This window comes from Staurois parvus, unplaced genomic scaffold, assembly GCF_062004578.1.
Source record: "Staurois parvus isolate SC_StPar_1 unplaced genomic scaffold, SC_StPar_1.0 ptg000020l, whole genome shotgun sequence".
Taxonomy (NCBI): Eukaryota; Metazoa; Chordata; class Amphibia; order Anura; family Ranidae; genus Staurois; species Staurois parvus.
This window is the reverse complement of record NW_028317816.1, coordinates 642,911-668,625: the sequence shown is the minus strand read 5'-3', so window position 1 is coordinate 668,625 and position 25,715 is coordinate 642,911. Positions and strand designations below refer to the sequence as shown.

Genomic DNA, 25,715 nt, shown 5'->3' with positions numbered 1-25,715 from the left:
CCGCAGCAGTGTAAACCGAGCCTATATCTAAAATGAAAAAAAAAAAAAGTTTTGCCCTTAGTTCTACATTCCTGTTACATTGTATCAACTGGAACATCCCACATTAGTTAACACAGAAGCACCCAAAATAAGAAACAATGTACCTCAGGAATTACTCTAAAGCCATTGAATAGCTATCTAAGAAGCATGCAGCTTCTGGCCGTACACTAAAGCTGGCCATACACTAGTAGAATTTCATTCACAATTTTACGTTTTAAGAATGTTGTTCAATTTTTATTTATTTATTTCAATCATCATGTGGTCAGATTGACAATTGTGTTAGACCATTTAGAACGGAAATTTCAAAGCAGAATAGACATTTTTTCTTGCGCAAATGCATTTGTAACAGTAAAAGTGGTTTTCAGAAAATACATTCATTCCAAAATCGTATGCCAAAAGAGTGCAGGATTTAAGAAAAAAAAATCATTCATACTCACTATTTGGCTATAGCATTGACCTGATGCTGCAGCTGTCCCCCAGTGACTCTTTAAGACCGAGAACCGAGCAATCACTTGACCACTGATTTAAATGTTTTAAATATTTGATATTATTGTCCTATATCATACTTTAGCGCTACATATTCATTGTATTGTACTATTTGGAGTTCTAGAGGTTTACCTTTTATGCCAGCTGCTTTTCTGTTTTTGCACTCGCATTTACTTTAATTTTTCTATTACTTGACCACTGATTGCTCAGTTCTTAGTCTTCATTTAGCAGAGAGCATTGACTGTCAGTCATTGGCTCTCTGCTATGCCCCTCTAGTGATCACTGGAGTGCCATGCTGTGGAGGGGGCACGTGCATCTGGCAAAGGCTCTCAGCAGCACACTGAGAGGCTGAGCCAGCTGTTGGTCAGGTATCTGGGTGGGTCCCAACATTATTGTTGGGATCCCTACAGAGCCTGGGCTAGCTCTGTGACACCATCTGACATCTGCTAGCCGTCAGAATTTAAAAAAAACATGGCCATGCGGGTCTCCGCCCACCCGGCCATGTCACTCATTCATTGTATTTTGTGAATGGGAAAACTACAAGTTCTGACTGCCTTTGCGGCTGTCGGCTTGTTGTTCTCAGTGAGCTGCCATGGCGCTTTTGAGCACTGTGGTAGTTCGATTCTTTCTTTCATAGTGTATCTTCTTGCATATACCAGTTACGAGCACACAGATATACTGACATGTCTGCAGGAGTCCTGCCTGGCAACCCTGATCTACTGATTGCTGGCAATGCTTTACAGGATCCCAAAACAAAGAATAGTAAATGCACATCTTTTTTTTTTTTTACCCAAAACTGATAATGCAATAAAATCAGCAGTACTTCAGAGCTTGCAACACTGCATAGATAATAAATTTGGCACATTATGAAAGGTCCATTAGTACATCATTTTGTTTGAAATAAATATTCCAGCAACAGGGTCTTGTTAAACTGCAACTCATTTATTGAATATTGTGCAAATGCATATAAGCAGGCCTGATATTTCCTTGTTCTCATTGTTTATATACCCATTATGGTACATTTGTGGTCTGTCTGGCTTGCAGTGGTGTGTTCTCATTGGGAAATGGCGCTCCATCCTCTGCTCCTTCATCCAGTCTGGGAAGTACAGCTCAAGGTAAATAGATCTTTTCTAAAAGCTACATTTTATGCTTTATTACCATAGTGATAATCTGTGTACTGTTTTTTTAGATTTGGGTCCAATTCATGCTGGCTTTCTCTTTCTATTTTTATTCTTCTGGTTTTCTTCCATTTTTCATTGTACAGCTAATTAATTGCATTGTCCTTCCTGCCATTTATAGATATATTGAAAAGCAAATAAAAATGCATCGGTGTGAAAAATAAATGGTTGCTGGTAAATTGTATAACATACTGCTGTATTTTTCTTGGACTCCATAGGTAAGATAGTCACCCTGGAAATTTTTGTTCCATCTAACTGCCATGCCTGGTAAAAAGAAATACAATATATCACTATTCTCCAAAATGAAAACTACAAAAGTCACACCTTAGTTATGGTCCTGTGGAAGGGGACAGGGCCACAGACAGCTGCAGGAAATTCTTATTTTGGAGATATATGAAGCTTGTGGTTATTCTGCACACTAAAGACCATTTAGGGCCTCTTTCATATGGCAAAAGTGTTTCAGCTTTGGCAAAATTCCAGTGGATTCCTGTAGCTGGACGTACAGGTGGATGCAGATAGTTGCGGTCGCTGAGCCTCTACAGAGTAATGACAGACTGACAGCAGCTGTCTGGCAGTGTTTGGTTTTATCGAACAGCCAGTGATTACTTGCTGTTGGGGACAGTTAATTGCTCCTGGATTCAAGCTGTTTGCATCCAGGGATGAACCTCTATCCCTGCTGCAGGTAATTGCTGCTGTGCACCCAAGAGTGAAGTACTGGTTATTAGGTGGTGTTATAATAAGTGAGAAAAAGCGCCAACTACTTATATCTCCAATAAAGCTGCAAACCTTAGCCCAATAGGTATAAAAATCAATAATAAAAAAGGAATGTGCTAATCAATACTAAAGTGTCATAAAATAATTTCCACCAAAAATAAATAAAAATATGTCTAAACTAAATAAATATCTCCACAATTCATATATAAAGACTAACCACTATAAAGTAAAAAACAATGTAGTAATCTGTATATCAATAAGTATAAATAAAAGTCCACAATTCTTGTATGAAGTCCAACCGCCATCAAGTGATAACAATGTAGCAATCTTGTATAAATAATTGACAGCGTGAAGAAAAACAATCCACCACCAAATGAATTAAATGAACTCACCAGTGCGATATGCTGGTCAAATTATAAATCAGCATAATATTGCTCTGGGAGCGATGATCTGTTTGAAGTATCCAAAAGTATGGGAGCAATACTCTGCAATCAGCCAGCATAGATGAAGAAACTTTGTCAAGCGACCTCCTCTCTCTCTCTCCATGAATAAGGCAATGCTCGGGGGATTAAAAAGAAATATAATGGTGCAGTAAGTTTTTAAAACATAGGTTTTATTGAATGTCAAACTCACAAAGAAGGTGTCTAAGCCGATACCAGCATAAAGCGCCTCTGTCAATCCCAGGACAAGCCTCCTTCACCCCGGTGATCCTGGGATTGACAGAGGTGCTTTATGCTGGTGTCGGCTTAGACACCTTCTTTGTGAGTTTAATTGACATTCAATAAAACCTATGTTTTAAAAATGTACTGCACCATTATATTTCTTTTTAATCCCCCAAGCATTGCCTTATTCATGGAGAGAGAGAAGAGGTTTGCTTGACATAAAGTTTCTTCATCCATGCTGGCTGATTGCAGAGTATTGCTCCCATACTTTTGGATACTGCAAACAGATCATCGCTCCCAGAGCAATAGCGATTATGCTGATTTATAATTTGATCAGCATATCGCTCTGGTGAGTTAATTTAATTCATTTGGTGGTGAATTTGGTTAGTCAATTTTTTTTTTTGGACAAATAATGTACTCATTAAACAAAAATCATTAATTCTGGTATCGTGAGAAAAATGTTTGTGTTTTGTCCTTTCTGATAATTTTGCATGAACTGTTGTGATCGGCTCTTGAAAGCTGTGCACTAACGATCAGATTATCAGATGATCGCTCTGAAAGTGGTATTTTTTGTCCGATTTTCTCATCATGTGTACTAGGCTTAAGACTGCAAAAACTTTTTAGTTGCAGCTTCTGTTCCAGCTCTTTCTCTATAGAAATTAGGAACACCCTGGCAGGCTTGTTTGCTTCCCCCAAATGTATGTTAGCCTTGTATCCATTTGGAGAGGATTGTGTACAAAAAGTGGTATTGTGGCTTGCCAGTGGCCCATCTTAGCAAATCAACCACTATTCTGTTAGAGGATACACCTGTCTTTAAGAACCCAACCGATAAGCGTTTGGAAGCCATTTCTAGAATGCTGTTCTCACTAGCAGATCTGGATCCTCACCCATTCATTCCTGGGACTTAACCTTGCCAGACCATGGCACCACTGTGCTGCAACCACATGCAGTGCATCCAGTTGCAGCAAAGTCCCAGTCCCGATGTGCCACGGCCACAGCAGGAACAGTACAACCCTGGCTGCTGCCTCTATAGTTAAACGGGGAGCAGTTGGGGGTGGTAAAAATGCCCACACACACACGTAATGGTACCTCCACGCATTCGAAAATGCACTGCATTTTTGATGCAGTGTCATTTTAAAAAAGGGTCACGGACTTCTTTCCCTGTGCTTCCATGAGTAGGGCAGCCCTTTGAAAGGGGCTGCCCTACCCACAGGAATGCAGGGAAAGACAATGCACAGCAATTGTCAGTATGGTGGGGGGGGCTACCATTAAGAATTAATGGTACCCCTGCAAATCTGCTAAAGAGCAGCTCATTTGTCTGCGTGCTGGGAATCTCATCTCCCAATCAGCATTCTGGAGCTTTGAATGATTTGGCTGTCTCTGCAGCATTGAACTGTCCTGCTGGAGGATCCAGATTTTGTCAGACAATGCCACTTCAAAATCTGGCCACAGTAGTGACAAACATCAGCCATCAGGGAGAAACCAGAACTCTTGCTGCAGCAATAGAGGTAGATCACATAGTGTACTGGGCAGAACTTCGCATTCCAGCCTTGTCTGCAATGCACAGACCAGGCATGGACATTTGTCAGGCTGACTTCCTCAACTGGCAAAGACTTGACTTGGGGGAAGGGTGGGGTAGTGGTCCCTACACCAAGAGGTGTTCCAGGACCTGTCTCGCAGTTGGGGGATGCCAGATGCAGATCTGCAAGTTTATCAATAAACTAGACTGGTTTGTATCCAGGAATATGGATCAATTTGCTTCTCAAGATCAAGCTAGAGGGCATTCCTTGTGATCCTCATTTCTCCAGACTATCCAGAGAGATGTGACACTCTGACTTGTAGACCCTGGAGGGTGCTCCATGGGCTGTTCTAGATTGTCCACATCTTCTGTTTTGTAGACCGAATTTGCCACCTTTCTTCGCAGTTGCTGGCTTTCTCGACATAACTCTCTCTTTTTTTTTTTAATTTAAATATTTATTAGTTTTTCATATTATTACAAAAATTCCATAAGCAGAGACACAGTACATATAAATAATCAATACATTTCTACTCTGCCCCTTCTAATTTCCTCTTATTCTTTCCCTCCCCTCCCAACCCACTTCTACCCCCCTTCCCCCCTCCCTCCCCTCTGCAAGATCTCCAATCTCTCAAGGCCCAATAACTTTAAATAACTTCCTAGTTTAAAATTTTCTATATTTCTCTTTCAATCCTGATTTTTCCCATTTTTCCCATCGCGAATAGTATATTCCCAACCTGTCTTCCTGCATATAGTAAGATTTTTCCATTCTACTAATCTGGTTTACCCTATTGATCCAATCCTCCATCGGCACCTCTGTCCTCTGCCAAAACTTGGGTATCAACCCTTTTGCAGCACTTAAGTAGTACCATACGCCTGATTCTTTATATTTATTTACTGTTGTCACAACATTGTGTAGGAGACACATGGTTGGGTCTAACCCTATGTCAATTCCAGTTATTATTTCTATTAATTTGACTATTGTCTTCCAGAAAACCTGAATTTTTGGACATTTCCACCATATGTGAAACACCGTGCCCTCCTCCCCACATCCTCTCCAACACATTTTTGAATTCTCCCCACTCATCTTGTGCTCGGTGTAATATGCCATCGTGTCAGACATTTATAGTTAATCTCAACGTCTCTCATACTAACACTCTCGTGTACCAGTCTAAATATCTTATTCTGTTGATCCTCATCTATCACCACCTCCATATCTCTTTCCCAATTTGTTATAAAAATTAACTTTGTGTCTGTGTCTAATTCTGTGAGTATTCTATAAATTTTTGTAACACCGTGTTTCCCATCTCTACGTGTTTCTAATAGCCTTTCAAACATATTCCACTCCTTTTTTAATCTCAAGGGTTTTGGGAGATTTCCAATGAAACATTTTAATTGATGATATTTCCACTCATCTATTCTAGTAAACATATCTCCCCCCCTCTCTTTTAATTCTTTAAATGTTCTCAATTCCCCCTCTACCAATACGTCTCTCAATTGGATATCTTCCTTTTTAAACCATCTCCCTGATATCTCATCCTTTCCTGGAGGGAAAAACTCCGTGTTTGCAAGAGGCATTAATATAGAGTTGAATTCCCATTTCATGTGTTTATGTAAATTATCCCATGTCCTTAAAACATTTAAAGTGAAAGTGCTTGTGTTTTCTTTAATTCTTCTATAATGTGCTGGAACCCATATCATCTTACTCAAACTAATTCCACTCAGTTCGTTTTCTATTTTTACCCAACTTTTTCCCTTATGGTTAAATGTCCAATCATAAATTCTTGCTAAAATTACTGCTTTATAATATCTCTTGACATCAGGTAGTCCCATTCCCCCTTTCTCTTTAGTCCTACTTAGTGTTTCGTATGATATTCTTGGTTTTTTATTCCTCCATATATATCTTGTTAACATTCTTCTCATTATCTTAAAAAACGTCTCTGGGAGTTTAATTGGGACCATTTGAAATCTATAAAGTATTTTAGGTATAATTACCATTTTAACTAAGTTTATACGTCCTAACCATGATGGATTTCCTCCTTCTAATCTTTTTAATTCATCTTTAGTCTCATTTATCAGAGAAATATACTTTAATCTATACAATTGTTTATATGCGGTAGCAAGTTTTATTCCTAGGTATTTTATATCTTTTTCTCTCCATATAAAGGGGAATTCTTTTTGTAGCTTTTCTGTTTCACTCTTTGGTATATTGATGTTCAGAATCTCTGTTTTTGTTGGGTTAATTTTTAGATTTGATAGTTCACCATATTCCTTCAAGGTCTTCATTATACTTGGTAGTGTTATTCGGGGGTTACCCACATAAAACAATAGGTCGTCCGCAAAGGCCGCTACTTTATGTTCTATATTTTCTATCTGGGTTCCCTTTACCGCTCCACTATTCCTTATTATTAACAACAGGGGTTCCAATGTCAAAACGTACAACAAGGGGGACAATGGGCAGCCTTGTCTTGTTCCATTGGACATCCCAATGGATTCCAACCTCTCCCCATTTACCGTGATGATTGCGGTGGGCTCCCTATATAATTTACCTATCCACTCACGCATTCTCTCTCCAATCCCCAACACTTCCAAGTTGTCCATCATAAAGCCCCAGTCCACTTTATCAAACACCTTTTCGGCATCAATTGACAAGAGCACCACCGGGGCTTTCCCTTTTCTACTTTTCTGAATAAGCATTAAAGTTCTCAACCCGTTATCTCTACCCTCTCTCCCTGGGACAAAGCCCACCTGATCTCCATGGATCCATTCAGGCATTAGATCTTTCAGCCTGTTTGCTAGAACCTTTGCGTACAACTTGGTATCAGTGTTCAATAATGAAATTGGTCTGTAGCTAGAGCACTGAGAAGGATCTTTTCCCTCCTTATGAATGAGAACGACATGGGCCTGAAGGGATTCCCTCCTCCCCTCCATCCCACCTCCCAAGTCATTCATATACTTCTTCAACTTCGGTAACAGTAATTCACTAAATTTTTTATAGTACTTAACTGTATAACCTTCCGGGCCTGGGCTTTTCCCACCCCCTGTACTACTTAATGCTGCTTCTATTTCTTCCTGGGAAATTTCCGCATTCAAGGAGATCAATTGTGTTTCACTGAGCTTTGGTAATCCCGCATTTTTTAAATATATCATCCTTTTTTCGTTAATACCTTCTCTAATTTCTTTTGGTGAACCTTGGTGCCTAATATTATACAACTTTCTATAATACTCCGTGAATACTTTAATAATTTCTTTAGTTGAGTGGACCAACTCCCCCTTAGGACTTTTTATCTTTTCTATATAATTCCTGTTTTTCTTTTTATTCAGGGCTCTCATTAAATATTTTCCTGGTCTATCTCCCCATCTATATCTTTCACTTAATACTTTGTTATATACTCTTCTCCTCTCCTCTTCCATCAATCTCTCTAACTCGTCTTTTTTATCCATTAACTTCTGTCTTGTTTCTATTGTTATTTTCTTCTTATGTATCTGCTCCAAATCCAGGATTTCCTTTAGGAGTCCACTAACCCTCTCTCTTCTTTCTTTCTCGACATAACTCTTGAACTCAGCATTAGAGAAACAAGAGCAACTATGAAACGTTAAGATGTAGACTTCCTTCAAGGTCTATCGTCAAACACCGAACTTGTCCTTCCTACAGCTGGGACTGGACCAATGTTTGGCCTCGGCGCTGATTAAGGTCATGTTTCTGTCTTGTTTTAGAGATCATTGGCCACTCATTCCTTGGTTAAAGTGGTTGTAAAGGCTCAAGGCTTTTTTTAAGTTCTTGCATTCTATGCATGAAGGTAAAAAACCTGTGTGCAGCAGCCCCCCCTCCCAATACTCACCTGAGCTCCATCGCAATTCAGCTCGGCCCCCCTCATTGGCTGGGACAGCAGCGAGGACAATGGCTCCTGCAGCTGTCATTCACAGTCAGTGAGCCAATAAGTAGAGAAAGGGGGCAGGTCTAAACCACAGCTGTGTGTGTGAATGGACACGCAGATCAGTGGCTTGGGAGCGAACCTGCTTCGGTGCCCCCATAGTAGTAAGCTGCTTGCTCTGGGGGTACTCGGCAGGAGGGAGAGGCTAGGAGCACCAGCAGAGGACACGAGAAGAGGAGGATTGGGTCTGCTTTGTGCAAAACCCACTACGCAGAGCAGGTAAGTATGATGTGTTTATTTTAAAAAAAATAATTTTGCCTTTAATATCACTTTAGGACCTTTTTACAGGGTGTTCTTCATGTTGCTTGTCCAGGTTTTTCCCCTGTGACTCTGTGGGATTTGAATCTAGTTCTCTCTGTAGTTCAGAAGCCTCTGTTTTGAGCCTATTAGAGACATACCCCTCTACTTTCACTCAAAAGGTGGTCTGCATTGTAGTCATTACCTCTACCAGGCACATGTGTAAACTGGAGATCATATCCTGCAAGGAACCTTTTCAGGTTTTGCATATGGATATAGTCTTGAGGCCCAGGACCCAGTACAGTGGTTTCTGCCTTTCACCTCAACATGGACAGCCTTCTTCCATTGCACTTTCCGGCTCCAGTTCATAAAAAATGAAATTACCGTTCATTTTCTAGATGTGGTCTGGGCTGTGGGGTCTGTCTCTCAGCCACTGCTTCTTTCAGAAGGACTGATCCCTTATTTGTCATACTGGGATGTTCTCTGTGAAGGTGTACCAGTTTCTGGTTACATAATTTCTAGGTAGCTCAAGACAGGCAATCATCGAAGTTTATAGCCCACAGATGGATTTCCACCATTTCCTGTCAAGGTACACTTCTAGATCTCTGAGTGTTTCTTTGGCTTTGTGGTATCAAGCAACGTTTTCTCTGATTTTGCAAGACTATCTGGTCTTCTGTTCACACGTTCTCTGAATTCTTCCTGGTGGATGTTGTGGCCTCTTTTGATGCCATCTTGGAGCACAAGGTCCTTCAGGCAGCTCTGAGCTGTGGACAGTTCCCTGTTTTTGGGGGCCTGTTAGTGTTTGCTGTGTTGTCCACCCCTCAGATTAACTGCTTTTGGATGTCCCAAAGGTGAAAGACTCCTTGGGGTTTATTTACTAAAGCTGGAGAGTGCAAAAATCAGACTCACTTCTGCATAGAAACCAATCAGCTTCCAGGTTTCATTGCCATAGCTTCATTGAACAAGCTGAGGTTAGAAGCTGATTGGTTTCTATGCAGAAGGGAGTCTGATTTTGGACTCTCCAGCTTTAGTAAATAAACCCCCTTGTGTCCCTCAAAAGACCAGAAAGAAAAAAAGATTTATTGTACTCGCCAAAGATTATCTTTTTATTGAAGTCCATTGAGGGACACAGGTCTCACCTCTCCATGTTTATGGTCATCTTCTTGATACTGCTTTACTTCAAAACTGAGGTATACAAGTAGTAGAAGGGGTTAACCTGGGCTGGCCTACAGTCTTTTTGTTTGTCAGCATCCAATCCTGTAGCCATCAGGATAATCTGAAGATGAAAGACTTCCTGTGTTCCACAATAGACTTCAAGAGAAGGATTTTACATTAAGTACAAAAACCCTATTGTATTGCAGATTAATAGTCCTTAGATGTAGTGGCTGCGTTCAGTGTTTTCTTTTTTTTTCAGGCTTTTGCTTCCCCTTTTATTTTTCACCTGGTGATCCTGACAGTAACACACTTCCTGTACTAGGGTAACAAGGTTCCCTCAATCTACTCTGAGGTGGAACAGTGTTACCCTAGGATAGGCAGTGTGCTAGGATTACACAACACATACCCTTCTTATCTCCATAATATAGGGAAGGTGTTTCATTTTTAGTTCACAGAGGAGAACTGAGCAGGGCTGTTAACAGTGTTTGAGGTTTTAGTTTAGTACATGCTGCATAAACATAGTGACTCCATTTCTGGCACAATCAATAGGTTTTTTGGACTTCTTGAACAGCTATAACAAAATGTTTTTGAGCAGACAAAAATGGACAAATTAGGGAAGTTCATTGTTATTATACCTTTTTAAAGTCAAGTTTAATTGGTTCTTTTTTAATGTGAAAATCCTTATAATGGTTGACACTTCTATTTGAAATATACTGTAGATTGCAGTAATATAACATGCATGCAGTAAATTTATAAAATCTGTGCAATCTAACTTTTAGTGAAAGAAAATCCGTTTTTTTTAATCAGCAAGTAATGCATAGTAATAAAAAATTCCATATGCGTTATGCTAAACATAAATGCTGTTTTCTGATGTTCCTCTTTAAAAAAAAACAAAAAAAACAACTTTATTTTAAGACCATACATAGGCTATCATTCCTGAACTCAGCTGAAATTGTAAGTCTTCTTACCATTATATTCATCCAAAGATATTAGCAGCTTTTGACCCTGAAAACAAGTGTTCAGGTGGGATTAGACCTTCCTCTAGCTACACTTGGTACATGCTTTCTGTGGATTTACTTTTGAGGCTGCAAACCACTAGGGATCTAGCTGTTCTAGACGAAGGTCAGCAATGGCAGCTACCATATTTCTCTCAATAGAAGGTTCCCTTCACATAACCACACTTTTTTGTTTACGTCATTGCGTATCTTTTTTATTATTTAGTAAGACTTACATTTTTTATAATTGCACATGCAAGCAATCTTTTTTGTTTTTGTTGTTTCAGTAAAGGACACTAGCCAGCCAACCCCTTTAACCAACAGCAATGGAAACAAATTCCAGTTTGGCCTTGTACCTGAAGCAAACTTTGCTTTTGGGCCCCCTAAGCCAGGCACTGGTAACACCACTGCTAGCACCTCGGATTCTACAAGTGCTAGACCAACCTCTGTCCAGGCACCTCCACCTACTACATCACTATCTACTGCTGCAGGCACTGCAGCAGCTGCACAGACCTTCACTGGTGGAGAGACTCTGGGAAGTTTTTCAGGACTGAGAGTTGGTCAGGTTGAAGAAGTACCTAAAACAGAGCCTACTAAAGTCACTCCGCCAATACAGCCAGTAAAAATTTCTGGTGCTGCTTCTTCGACAGCCATTGGAGGTTTTCAGCCTTCAAAACCTGTAGAACCAGCTTCAACGACAAGCAGCTCTTCAGCCATATTTGGTAATATGAAATTTGCAAACACGGGGATACCTGGCATGTTTAATTCTAGTGGCATTAAGCAGAACTTCTCATTTGCAACACCAGCCACCGCAACATCTGTAACTGAAGTTTCGTCCACAGTGCAAGTTACATCATCTCTGCCTTTTGGTGGTTTCATAGCGCCTTCAACATCACTTCAGACTCCTACAACAACAGTTTCTGCTGCACTGCTTACACCTGTACCTAGCTCCACATCTGTGGAGGCCAAGCAACCAGCACTTGAAAAACCATTGAATGAGCCTGTGGTGCTCCCTCCTCAGCTGCAAGCATTGCTTGCTGCCACAACAGACAGTAGTAAGGAGCCTGTTTCTGCAGCGGCTGGAAGAACAATGACCACTGTTCCTGCTGTCATACCTACAGTTACTAAAACACAACCTGCTACAGAAGCTAAGACAACTACACCTGTTTCCGTTTTTTCAACCACAGAAAGTTCCAATTTAAATGTCCCCATCACATCCACACCTACATCAATCAGTCATCTGGCTCTTCCTGCAGCTACTACCTCTGAGGGACCCTCTTCTCAGACTCCAGTGTTGGTTACATCCACTCCTACATTAGGCCCAACCAGCACACAGGTCACATCTGCACCTACAGGGTCTACTGCAACAGGATCTTCTTTTGGCCAGCCTCTAGTAATAGCTGCACCTACTCCAACCACAACAGCTGGTTCTCTCTTTGGCCCAGCCCCAGCACCTAGTACAGGTACTCCTCTGTTTGGTCATCCAAGCAGTACATCAACCACCACATCTGGAATTACTACTTCTGGCTTTGGCACACCAAGTTTTGGATCAGTAGATGGTGGTGGAGGCTTTGGACAGCCTGCGTTTGGTCAAACAGCATCACTTTGGAAAGCACCAGCTAGCTCTGCCAGCAGCTTCTCCTTTGCACCATCAGCCTATGGATCACAACCAGCCTTTGGGCAGACTCCTGCTTCAACTGCTGCAACCAGTAGTAGTGGCAGTCTGTTTAGATGGCCTGCAAACACAGGCGGGTCAAGTACACTCTCATTTGGGCAACTGCCAAGCAGCAACAGTGCATCCACTGCTGGAGGAGGCCTATTTGGACAGAGCAGCACCGCAGTTTTTGGCCAGAACTCCACATTTGGGCAGAGTGCTCCTATTTTCGGCAGTGCAAGCTCATCTACAACAACAACGTCATCTTCTGCGTTCAGCTTTGGGCAACCATCAGGTGCGTATTGCTTACATTAATGATTTTGTCCTTTTAAACCTGAAAGTGATGTTTGTGACATTGACCCTCTTCAAGAATTTAATGGAAGTGAAATTGAAAAGTATCATTGAATGCATTATTATTTTTTCTTTTTGCTTTTTACTTTCTAGCATTTGGCTCCAATTCCACTGGACCAGTATTTGGCCAATCACAAAGTGGCGATGCAAACGTCTTTGGACAGGTATACATTTTTTTTATTCTTTGTGTACGGATGTGACTTTATAGGGTCAAGGTTCAAATGGGTTGCTCTTTTTGATTCAAGTTTTTTTTGATGGTGTAAATCAAGGTTCCTTCTCTCCTGAACTCTTTACTGGATTTGGAAACTCTAGTGGGAATATCTCATCCTATTATACAACCAATTTGTTTTGCCAAGATACTGTGGTCAGCAGGCTGTAAGTTGTTAGTATGGAAAATCAGCTAGAGCAGGTGTTAAGTTACAAGGTTTAGGGGACCTCAGTCATGACCCCTGATGTTTACAAAGGGCCGCACGTAATATTCAGTATATGTAATACTGCAGAAGAATTTCAGAGACTGCAGGATTAATAGAGGGAACTGTCAAAAATTATGGACATTTTACAGGTGTAGTAGAGACATGCTGAAGAACCGCGTTTTCTTTCAAAAAGCTTCTATGCCCTAACAATAATAATAAAAAAAAGAGCATAGGCTTTTTATCATTTTGATATGTTTATGTTGATAGGATTATGTGAAGTATCCAGTACAGCAGTCAGGACTATGCAGTATACAACATACATATGGTGCAGGGGCGGACTGACCATTCTGACATTGCCCAAGGGCCCAGGGTCAGTAGGGGCCCGGCGACTGGCTCACTGGACACAATTCACTAAGCGGTATCTTACTGCATCCGAGTATGCGGTAGGATACTGCATAGCATTTTTTTAAAAAAAATAGAAATTTGAATTCACCAAAAAAAGCTACTAACATACTGCATGAGTTATTTTATCAAGTCATGCGGTATTTTAGTAGTAAAAACCATGCGTTAATGTTCCAGCTGTCAGCGGGGTTCCCCACTGACAGCTAAAAGTAAAAGAATTGTCGGCAAATAAAAAAAAATTATTCAAAAAACGGCACGGGTTCCCCCCTCCATCCATACCAAGCCCTCCAGGTCTTGTATGGATTTTGAGAGGAACCCCCACGCCAAAATTAAAAAAAAAAATCCATACCAGACCCATATCCGAGCATGCAGCCCGGCAGGTCAGGAAGGAGGGGGGACAAGCGAGCGCCATACCAGGCCATGTGCCCTTAACATGGGGGGGGGCTTGGACCTTGTCCCCATGCACCTTGTCCCCATGTTGATGGGGACAAGGGCCTCTTCACCACATCCCTAGCTGGTGGTTGTGGGAGTCTGCGGGTGGTGGGCTTATCAGAATCTGGAAGCCCCATTTAGCAAGGGGGCCCCCAGATCCCCCCCCCCTCCTCCTCCTCCATGTGAATGAGTATGTGGTACAGGGTACCGCTACCCATTCACAAAAAAAAAAGTGTAGTGTGAAAAAAAGACAGGAGACAGTCTTTGACATGTCCTTTATTGAATGAAGGAAAATAAAAGAATGTCCCCCGGAGTAGATCCAACATCAATCACGATGCCCTCCGCCTACATTTTTGGAAAATTACAAAAATAGTTTTCTTTTTTTTCTTTTTACAGTTTTACAGTTTAGTGGTATATTATATATTTATTTATTTATCGAGTTTATATAGCGCCAAAGGGTTTGCTTAGCGCTGTACAATAGAGGGGGGGACAATACATGAAACAGAACAGTAATATCAAACAGTACACAAGGGGTAAGAGGGCCCTACTCTTTCGAGCTTACAATCTAGGAGGGAGGGGGTAGAGGCACAGGAGGAAACGGCTGTGCGGGATGGAGTGGTAGGAGGAGGGAAGGGCAGTGGCTGTTAGGTGAGGGTGGGGTAGGCTTCCCTGAAGAGGTGGGTTTTCAGGGAGCGCCTGAAGGTGAGGAGGGAAGGTGACAGTCTGATGGATTGGGGTAGTGAGTTCCAGAGGATGGGGGAGGACCTGGAGAAGTCTTGCAGTCGTGCGTGGGAGGAGGAGACCAGGGAGCAAGATAGAAGGAGGTCCTGTGAAGAGCGAAGGGTACGGGTAGGGTGGTACCTGGGAATCAGGTCGGTGAGGTAGTTAGGGGCAGTATTGTGAATGGCCTTATAGGTCAGGGTGAGCAATTTGAATTTAATGCGTTGGGCAATGGGGAGCCAGTGGAGGGAGAGGCAGAGGGGGGTGGCAGAGGTGGAGCGGCTGGTGAGGTGGATGAGTCTAGCCGCTGAGTTCAGGATGGTCTGAAGCGGGGAGAGCCTGCACTGGGGTAGGCCGGTGAGGAAGGAGTTGCAGTAGTCAAGGCGTGAGATAATCAGGGAGTGTACGAGTAGTTTGGTGGTGTCTGGGGTAAGGAAGGAGCGTATCTTGGCGATGTTTCGGAGGTGGAGCCTGCATGTGTTTGTGAGTGATTTGATATGAGGTTGAAAGGAAAGGTTTGAGTCCAGAATGACGCCAAGGACCTTGGCTTGCTGGGCGGGATTGATGGTGGTGGTGTTGGTAGTGATGGAAAGGATGGGGGGGGGGCGCAGGCTGGGGGGAAGACGAGAAGCTCGGTTTTGGAGAGGTTGAGCTTGAGGAAATGGAGCGACATCCAGTCAGAGATGTCGTTTAGGAGGTGAGTGATGCGGGCGGAGAATGTGGGGGTGAGGTGAGGGGTGGATAGGTAGATTTGAGTGTCATCAGCGTAGAGGTGGTAATTGAAGCCGTGGGAGTGTATGAGTTTGCCAAGGGAGGAGGTGTAGATGGAGAAGAGAAGGGGTCCAAGGACAGAGCCCTGGGGGACCCCAACAGAGAGGGGGAGGGAAGAGGAGGTGGTATCATTGTAGGAAACGCTGAAGGAGCGTTGGGATAGATAGGACGAGAACCAAGAGAGAGCGGTGTCTCTGATGCCAAGGGAGAGTAGTTTATTAAGGAGGAGGGGATGGTCAACTGTGTCAAAGGCCGCGGAGAGGTCTAGGAGGAGGAGGACAGAGTAGTCGCCTTTGGCTTTGGCGGTTAGTAGATCGTTGGTGATTTTGAGGAGGGCAGTTTCGGTGGAGTGTAGGGGACGGAAGCCGGACTGTAGTGGGTCAAGGAGGTTGCTGTCAGTTAGGTGGGCGCTTAGGCGATCGAAGACCAAGCGCTCAAGGAGCTTGGAAGTGAGTGGCAGCAGGGAAATTGGTCTGAGGTTGTTGAGGTCAGTGGGGTCCAGGGAGGGCTTTTTGAGTATGGGGGTGATGTGTGCATGTTTTAGGGGGGAGGGGAAGACGCCAGTAGAGAGGGAGAGATTAAAGATGTGGGTAAGGGAGCGGATGAGGGAAGAGGGGGGTGACCGGAGGAGTTGAGAGGGGATAGGGTCCAGGGGGCAGGTAGTGAGGCGGGCTTCTGAGAAGACTCTGCTGACTTCCTCAGTGGTAGTAGGGCTGAAGGAGTGCAGTGATGGGGGGGTTACGGTAGGCAGGGCCTTGGGTGTGGTGGGGGGCAGTGCCGTTGCGGGGTCAGAGGAGGGGAGAGATGAGGGGGTGATGGAAGGGGGGAGGCTAGATGGGGAGGTAGATTGCATGTTGACTATGTCCTTGCGGATTGCGTCAATCTTGTTGTGGAGATGAGTGGCAATCTCGTGGGCGGTAAGTGAGGTACTGAGTGGAGGAGGGGGGGGAGAGAGCAGGGAGTTGAAGGTGGAGAAGAGTCGGCGAGGGCAGGTGGAGAGGGTGTTAATCAGGTTAACGAAGTAGGCCTGCTTGGCGGCGTGGAGGGAGGAGGTGTAGGTGAGGAAGGCAGATTTGTAGAGGGAGAATGCATGAGGGGACCTGGTTTTGCGCCACAGTCTCTCCAGCGCACGACTGCGACGTTTGAGGCATTTAGTATGGTCGTTGTGCCAGGGTTGGAGCGGTCTGGGTTTGATGTTGCGTGTGGTAAGGGGTGCCAGAGAGTCTAGGGTAGCTGATAGTGAGTCGTTGTACGCGGTGGTGGCTAGGTCAGGACATGACAGTGGAAGGATGCTGTCGTGTAAGCGGTTGGCAGCCGAGTGGAGGGGGGCCGGGTGCAGGTTGCGGAGGTTGCGGCTGGTGATGGTTTGGCGCACTGGGGGGGGGGGGAGTTAGGGGAAGGGGAGATGGAGAACATGAGGAGGTGGTGGTCGGAGAGAGGGAAGGGGGTGTTAGTGAAGTATACCCATGTGTGAGTATGCTCACACATGGGTATATTTGGAATTACACCCCAAAATATTATCTTCTACTTCTGAGTATGGGTATACCACATGCGTGAGACTTTTTGGGAGCCTAGCCACATACAGTAGCCCGAAATCCCCTTTGAAAGCCTGATCGTACGTAATTTCCTCATTTCACTTCCTTATGTCCCGGCATTAGCTCCGCACATCTCCAGCGCCGATAGCAGTCCATATAAGGGCATAGTGCTACCTCGCTCCCGGGCCCCCCCCCCCCCCCCCAGTCCTGAACCAGACCTCGGGCACTCAAAATAATGCCCGGAAAAACGGCGGTGAAGAGCCGTGGAGGCTCCCAGATGCCGGGGACTGGAAGATCCAAGATGGCGGCCGGATCGGCGCCCGCGGCTCCTGGTGCCTCCTCTGCCTCTCTCACGGCAGCACCTCTCCCCCAGAGGGAGAAAATGAGCACCTCTTCCCACACTGGACCAAGGAGGATTGCAGCAGCATCACCAGCTGGGGTGAGTGCCTCCCTGCAGTCCCCCCAGTCACCTTCCAGCCCTGTACCACCAGAGTCCCAGGATTTGGCCTGTTCCTTGGGCTGTGACTCCCCTGCCTCCTCGCCATTGAGCAGTGAGATCGCTGCCATTTTCTCCAGCCAGCATAGCGGTCCAGAGCCTGCAGATGACAGCCCGGCTTCCTCACCAACAATTCCTCCTGACCCGCCTCTATATTCTGGTGACGCGACTTTGATAGCTCGGTTCACAAATTTGCTGCAACGCGAACTGGACAGAGCTACCTCAAAATTGGCAGCTGACCTTAAGCAGGATTTTCAGGTCTTGGGCTACCGTCTGGACAGTATTGAGGCTAAAGTTGATGTGACAGCCCATAGTGTCTCCCAAAATTCTAACATGATCACCGACTTGCAAGATCGCCTGGAGGAAGCATACTCTAAAATTGATGATTTGGAGAATCGGGCCAGGCGATACAATTTTCGCATTCGAGGACTCCCTGAGTCGGTTAAGGAGCTCACTAGCTGTGCACACACCCTCATGCAGTCTGCTTTGCCTGACATTGATGACCTTCATCTTGAGATAGATTGTATTTACAGGGCATTGATCCCCCCCCCCGGCAAGGGGGGCCTCCTAGGGATATCATCGTCAAGCCTCATCTTTTCCAGGTCAAGGAAGCGGTTATGCGGTATGGCAGGGAGAATCCGGACTTAGAGCTTACGGGGCACAAGATACAAATCTTTGCTGATGTCTCTCCGGCCACTATCCAGAAGCGGCGATCCCTTAAGCCAGTACTCTTTCACTTGGTTCAAAAGGGCATTAGATATCGTTGGGCCTACCCTTTTCATCTGCAGTTCACTCTTAATGGAAAGTCCTTTGGGTTTGCTACATTCCAGGATGGCGAGGAGTTGCTGCTTCAGCTGGGTATTATCTCTCGCAGTCCGGCATCTCATTCCCCTATGGGATCAGCTCCTCGACCTCCGCTGCTCCAGCCATTGTGGACTACACCATCATCTAAGAAGAGGGGGTCCCGGAACCCACCTGAGAAGATCTCTTGAACTTCCGTGTCCTTTTGGGGACTTTTTCACTGTGATGTGTTGATTGGTGGTGGCCTCTCTGTGGCTCCTAAGAGCATTGGCCGCTGCTGCTGTATTGGTGTGGGGGGATTGGCGGGAGAGCTGTGGGCAGGACTTGGGGTTTATATTGCATCTGTTTGCTGAATACCATTTCAAACGGTTTCATTGTTGTGTTCTTATATTTTTATGCACTATACTTTTGATTTATTGCTGATGGGTTACTGTTATTGTTGGTGCCGGAGAGTGTCTTTGTGCTCTCCTTGATTGGAAGACTCTTCCCTGAGATCGTCTCTCTGGGCAGATCCATTCCACCACAGGACTATTGCTCTGTTTTTCCTAGTACATTGTTTGATTCATTTATATGGTATTGTTTCGTGTACCGCGGTTACTTGATATTCAGACTTTTGTGTTCCAAATGTCTTTTCCTTTCTCTTCCCTTTTTCTCCGATTTTTCTCTTTGTCTTTCTTTGTTCTTCTCTGGGGTCAGCTGGCAACATTTAAGGACTCTTAAGGACCTTTTCACTTATCGGGAACGAGGGGTCTCTATCCTGATTAGCTCCGTAATTACTTATAATGTCTTCCCTACGGTCAACTAGAGGAGGTATTCGTCTAATTTCTCCCAATGTCCGAGGGCTTAATTCCCCATCCAAACGCATACAGGCCTTTAGCTCATACCACTCCCTTGGGGCAGATATAGTTGCCTTACAGGAGACACATTTTCCCCCCTCCTTCTCTCCACGCTATATCCATAAAAATTACCCTCTCTGCTTTTTTGCTAATGCTACAGAGAAAAAACGGCGATGGCGCTTTGCTTTTCTCGCCAAATGGCCTTTACCGAATCTAAAATTATCCGGGACAAGGAGGGGCGATATCTTCTGGTGAAAGGCCACTTGGGAGGAAACCTTTTCACTTTTCTAATTTATTACACCCCAAATACCAATCAGGTGGCATTTTTCAATATATAAATCAGTCCCTTTTTTGATAGAACGAGGGACTAGACAGGGATGTCCTCTTTCTCCATTGCTCTTTGCGTTGGCAATGGAACCACTTGCGATTGTTATTCGCGCTGATCCCACTATCGGGCATTTACTGTGGTCAGCGGGTTCATAAATGCGCCCTATTTGCTGATGATGTTCTCATGTACATATCTAATCCTCAAACATTTCTTCCTGGTTTCTTCCATTTGTTTCATCGGTTTTCTGAGGCCTCCATCCGGTCTTACGCTCAACTCATCTAAAACGGTTGCTTTAAATATCTCGTTACCCAATTTGGAGGCTCATTACTTATGGGAAAATTTTGATTTTCAATGGGCCCCTATTTCTCTCCCCTATCTAGGGATTCACCTTACGAAATCTATATCGACGTCAAGGCCAACTATCTCCCGCTTTTCAAACGACTTAAAAATGACTTACTAGACTGGCAGGATCTCTCACTTTCCTGGTACGGTAGAATTCTATTAAAATTACCTTTCTACCAAGATTATTGTACTATTTTAGGACACTACCAATCATGATCCCCAAACGGGAACTGTTATTACTACAAGCAGCAGTCTCTAGATTTGTATGGGGGGGAAAACACCCTAGGCTTACCAATCTACCTTATTTTCTCTGAAGAGGCATGGCGGTTTGGGACTCCCTAATCTTTTAGCATACTTTCAGGCGGCCCAAATAGCACAGTTATCGTGTACTACGGCCAGGGGATATGTCCCCCAATGAGTGGGGATTGAGGCTCTTTGGTGCCATCCATATGCTATTGGTACTCTCATGTGGCTTCCCATTGTATTGCGTCCTCCTATTTTGTGTCCTACTCTATCCTATTCATTATCGGTGTGGGATAGATGGCGAGCTCGTAAACCTTTCTCCTCTCCGCATACGCCCTTGGCCCTGGTGTTTGGTAATCCTGAGTTTGCCCCGGGTCTATCTTCCTCGAGGTTCCAGTGGTGGATTAATAAGGGGTTGTTACGTATTGGAGACTATTTAGATGGGGTTCATCCTCGGCCTCCTTAATATTTTGTGACTAATTATAAGATGCCTCACGGAGAAATATTCCAATATCACCAACTTCGCTCTTTTATCAATAGCAAACTTAGATTACTCACAGAACCTTGTGCGCTTATTTCCCTCGAGGTCTCCTGTGGGGCAAGTGGGATGATGCGAGGTCGTTTATCCATTATTTATGCTTCGTTGGTTGATCCCCTCACTAAATTATCCTACATGACCCAATGGGAGAGGGATTTAAATAGTTCATTAGATTTAGATACATGGCGAATGCGGCTCATATTCTATCGAAGATCTTGATTAACACTGATCTTGTTGAATCCAACTATAAAACGTTACTTTGATGGTATTTGGTTTCTACTCGCCTAGCCATAATGTATCCCTCAGTGTCATCTAGCTGTTTCTGACGCTATGGTCAAGAGGGTACCATGTTCCACGTTTGGTGGAAATGTCCAGTTGTGAGTAAGTTCTGGATCCGCATATTCAATTTTATATACTCCGTAACAGGAGTTAGTATCCGTAGATCGCCGGAAGTGGCTTTGTTCAATTTACTACCCTCTGACATCCCCAAAAACTCGACTAAACCAATTTTATACCTATTACTGGCGGCTCGCATTACCATAGCTAGAAGTTGGAAACAATCTTTGATCCCGTTAGACAGGGTGAAACAAAAACTTAACTGGATAATGGTTAAACTGACAGGTATTGTCAATGACGATATGTCCAGATTTGAGAGGACTTGGGAGCCTTGGATTAATTACATTACTATATCATGAGAGTCCTACAGCTGACACCCCCCCCCCCCCCCGCCCTTCTTATTTTCTTCCTTTCCCTTAGGAGTAATTTCCTTCTTCTTTTCTCTCTTTTCTCTCTTTTTCTACTCTTTTCGCTGAATTATTTCTGTCACATTTGGTTCATTCCTTTGGTTCACTTTCTGTTTATTGATTTCTGAAACCTGTATGTCTTGATGGTTATGGCACTCTGTGTGTATTTGTAATGCCATTTTTCGATAATCTTTTTGCATGCCTATCAGTGTTATGATTCTGATTCTATATCTCGTTCCACCATGTAGGTGGACTTTTTTTTTGTTATCTCATTTTATGCTTTTATATGCTTGTTTCTCAATAAAAATATTGAAATATTAAAAAGAGGCATGGTGAGTATTTTGCAGATCTAATTTTTTTCTCACAGGGTTTTAAAATATAAAAAAAGTGTTTTTGTTTTCTTTCTTTATTTTCCAAAAACTTGTAGCAACAAACACAATCTGCAAGAATACTCAGCATGCTTCTTATTAAATTCCTTGGGGTGTCTACTTTCCAAAAAGGGGTCATTTGGGGGGTTTCATACTATTCTGGCATTTCAGAACCTCCGAAACTTGATATGAAGTGTAATGAGGAAACAAAGCCCTTTAAAAGCCTGAAGGTGCTTATTGGATTTTGGGGTCCTGTATGCAGCTAGACTGCCAAAAAGTGTCTTGTGGTATCCCCATACTTGGGAGAAGAAAGAATGTATTTTGGGGAGTAATTCCACATATACCCATGGCATGCGTGAGCAATATATAATTTAAGTAACAACTTAAAGTTTTTTTTTTGTCATTTTCCAAGAACTTGTGGTAAAAAAAAATGAATTCTTCTATTGACTCAACATGCCTCTCAGCAAATAGTTTGGGGTGTCCTATGCCCAGTATTAGAAGTTTATGCCGCACATCACTCACTCTTCTAACCACCTAAAGACCAATCCTTTCCTGACACTTTTTGTTTACGTGAAAAAATCTGTATTTTTTGCTAGGAAATTACTTTGAACCCCAAACATTATATATTTTTTAAAGCAGGCACCCTAGGGAATAAAATGGTGGGTGCTGCAATTTTTTAAGTCACATAGTACTCGCGTAGCGATTTTTCAAATGCTCAAAAATGTTTTTTTAAAAATACAATATATTGGCCAATTGTTTGGTAAAATATAAAAGATGATGGTATGTCGAGTAAATGGATACCAAACCTAACCTGCTATAAAACTGTGCACGCTCTGTTCAATGGCAACAAACTGCATACATTTTTAATATCCTTAGGCGACATTTTAAAATCCTTTACAGGCTACAATTTTAGATGTACATGGGAGGTCTAGTGCTAGAATTACTGCCCTTGATCTGACGTTCGTGGCAATATCTCACATGTATGGTGCAACTGCTGTTTACATACCGAGTCAACGCTTGCGCATGCAGTTTTTTTTGTTATCACTTTTCTTGTTCTCACGGAGAGTGTAAATATCCCCTGTGACTGCAATAGGCATTGACAAGTATTCTTTTCTGAGAAATCTGGGGTCTATTAGACTCTAGTTATGTCCTCTGCCTTACATCATCTGATCTCACCAAGATTGGTGTGATCCGACGCTTTCCCAATTTACAAATGGCGCTGTTTTATATCCTGCAAAACTGAAGTGATGAAATGTTCGTAGATTCCAATTTTTTTAGACTACAGAGATGATTGGCGCCATTCCGGTCTCCAATCAGCTCTATGGTCAGCTGGCAGAAACACCGGATGCATTCTCAGATTCCCCCGATGGCACGGGACTGCCCGAGAAAGCCATGGAAGGCAGCGGGGGCTTGGGCATCATGCTGGTATAACCACATAAAGTCCAGTGATGTACCAGTACATCGCTGGTCCTTGTTGGGTATATATGCTATGTTTTTTGTTTTTTTTTTATGCAGCCTGTGGGCTAAATGAAAAAAAAAAAGAAATCACTGCCAGAAAAAGTGTGTGGTATGCCCACAATTATATATATGAATTGGGCATAAAATGTGCTCTGAACGTCATCTAAGTCACAGCAATAGAAGAACACAGTCTGCTGAACATACTACTATACAAACATTAGATGTTGCCATGGTTTAATTGCACATAACATGTAAACATTCACAGTGCAGGGAGGAAAAAGTATGTGAGGCCCTAGCTTAATGACTTCTCCCAGAGCTAATTGGAGCCAGGAGTGAGCCAACCTTGACTCCAATCAGTGTGATGATATTGGATGTGTTGCTGACAGCTGTTCTGCCCTTAAAAAACACACACCTGTTTTGGGTTTACTGGTTTCAAGAAGCACTGTCTGATGTGAACCATGCCTCGCAAAAAAGAGCTCTCAGAAGACCTACGATCAAGAATTGTTGACTTCCATGAAGCTGGAAAGGGTTACAAAAGTATCTCCAAAAGCCTTGATGTTCATGTGTCCACGATAAGACAGACTGTCTACAAATGGAGACAGTTTAGCACTGTTGCTACTCTCCCTAGGCGTGCTCGTCCTGTAAAAATGACTGCAAGAGCACAGCGCAGAATGCTGCATGAGGTAAAGAAGAATCCCAGAGTGTCAGCTAAAGACCTACAGAAATCTCTGGCACATGCTAACATTTTTGTTGTCACATCTACAATAAGGAAAACATTAAACAAGAATGGAGTACATGGGAGGACACAACGGAGGAATCCATTGCTGTCCAAAAAGAATATTGCAGCACGTTTGAACTTTGCAAAAGAGCACCTGGATGTGCCACAGCACTACTGGCAAAATGTACTGTGGACAGATGAAACCAAGATTGAGTTGTTTGGGAAGAACACACAACACTATGTGTGGAGAAAAAAAGGCACAGCACACCAACATCAAAACCTCATCCCCACTGTAAAACATGGCGGAGGGAGCATCATGGTTTGGGGCTGCTTTGCTGCCTCAGGGCCTGGACGGATTGTTGTCATTGATGGGAAAATGAATTCCAGAGTTTATCAAGACATTTTGCAGGAAAACGTACGACCATCTGTCCGCCAACTGAAGCTCCGCAGAGGATGGGTGATGCAACAGGACAATGACCCAAAGCATACAAGTAATTCAACAAAACAATGGCTGCAACAGCACAGAATACGCCTTCTGGAGTGGTCCAGTCAGAGTCCTGACCTCAACCCGATTGAAATGCTGTGGCATGACCTTAAGAGAGCGATTCACACCAGACATCCCAAAAATATTGCTACACTGAAACAGATTGTGAAGAGGAGTGGTCCAAAATTACTCCAGATCGTTGTGCAGGTCTGATCTGCAACTACAGGAAACGTTTGGTTTAGGTTATTGCTGCCAAAGGATGGTCAACCAGTTAAGTCCAAAGGTTCACATACTTTCTCCTCCCTGCACTGTGAATGTTTACATGTTATGTGCAATTAAACCATGGCAACATCTTATGTTTGTGTAGTATTATGTTCAGCAGACTGTGCTCCTCTATTGTTGTGACTTAGATCAGTATTTTTCAACCTTTTTTGTGCAAAGGCACACTTTTTTCATGAAAAAAATCACGAGGCACACCACCATTAGAAAATGTTAAAAAAATTTATTGAAAAACTTTTTGACTTGAGGGCCGCAATGGGTTCATATATTGGACCCGGGGGCCGGACCAAGAGTAGATGAATGATGTGTATGTGTCATCCATAGTAAGTATAGTAATATTCCCCCATAGTAAGCATAGTAATTCATCCCCCATATAGTAATTCATCCCCCATAGTAATTCATCCCCCATATAGTAATTCATCCCCCATATAGTAATTCATCCCCCATAGTAATTCATCCCCCATAGTAATTCATCCCCCATAGTAATTAATCCCCCATATAGGAATTCATCCCCCATAGTAATTCATCCCCCATATAGGAATTCATCCCCCATAGTAATTCATCCCCCATAGTAATTCATCCCCCATAGTAATTCATCCCCCATATAGTAATTCATCCCCCATAGTAATTCATCCCCCATAGTAATTCATCCCCCATAGTAATTCATCCCCCATAGTAATTCATCCCCCATAGTAATTCATCCCCCATATAGTAATTCATCCCCCATATAGTAATTAATCCCCCATATAGTAATTAATCCCCCATATAGTAATTCATCCCCCGTATAGTAATTCATCCCCCGTATAGTAATTCATCCCCCGTATAGTAATTCATCCCCCGTATAGTAATTCATCCCCCGTATAGTAATTCATCCCCCGTATAGTAA

General features: G+C 43.3%; 1 protein-coding gene across 3 annotated transcripts in view; it reads left to right on the top strand.

Annotated features, from left to right (window-relative positions):
- The window catches only part of NUP214 (nucleoporin 214), a 183,128-nt gene that overhangs the window by 93,174 nt on the left and 64,239 nt on the right, over window positions 1-25,715 (top strand). For all 3 annotated transcript variants that reach the window (XM_089686965.1, XM_089686952.1, XM_089686957.1), the window contains 3 exons: window positions 1,570-1,640; window positions 11,205-12,866; window positions 13,016-13,086. In XM_089686965.1, the coding sequence (XP_089543091.1) occupies window positions 1,570-1,640; window positions 11,205-12,866; window positions 13,016-13,086 (1,804 nt within the window). The remainder of the gene's footprint in view (window positions 1-1,569; window positions 1,641-11,204; window positions 12,867-13,015; window positions 13,087-25,715) is intronic.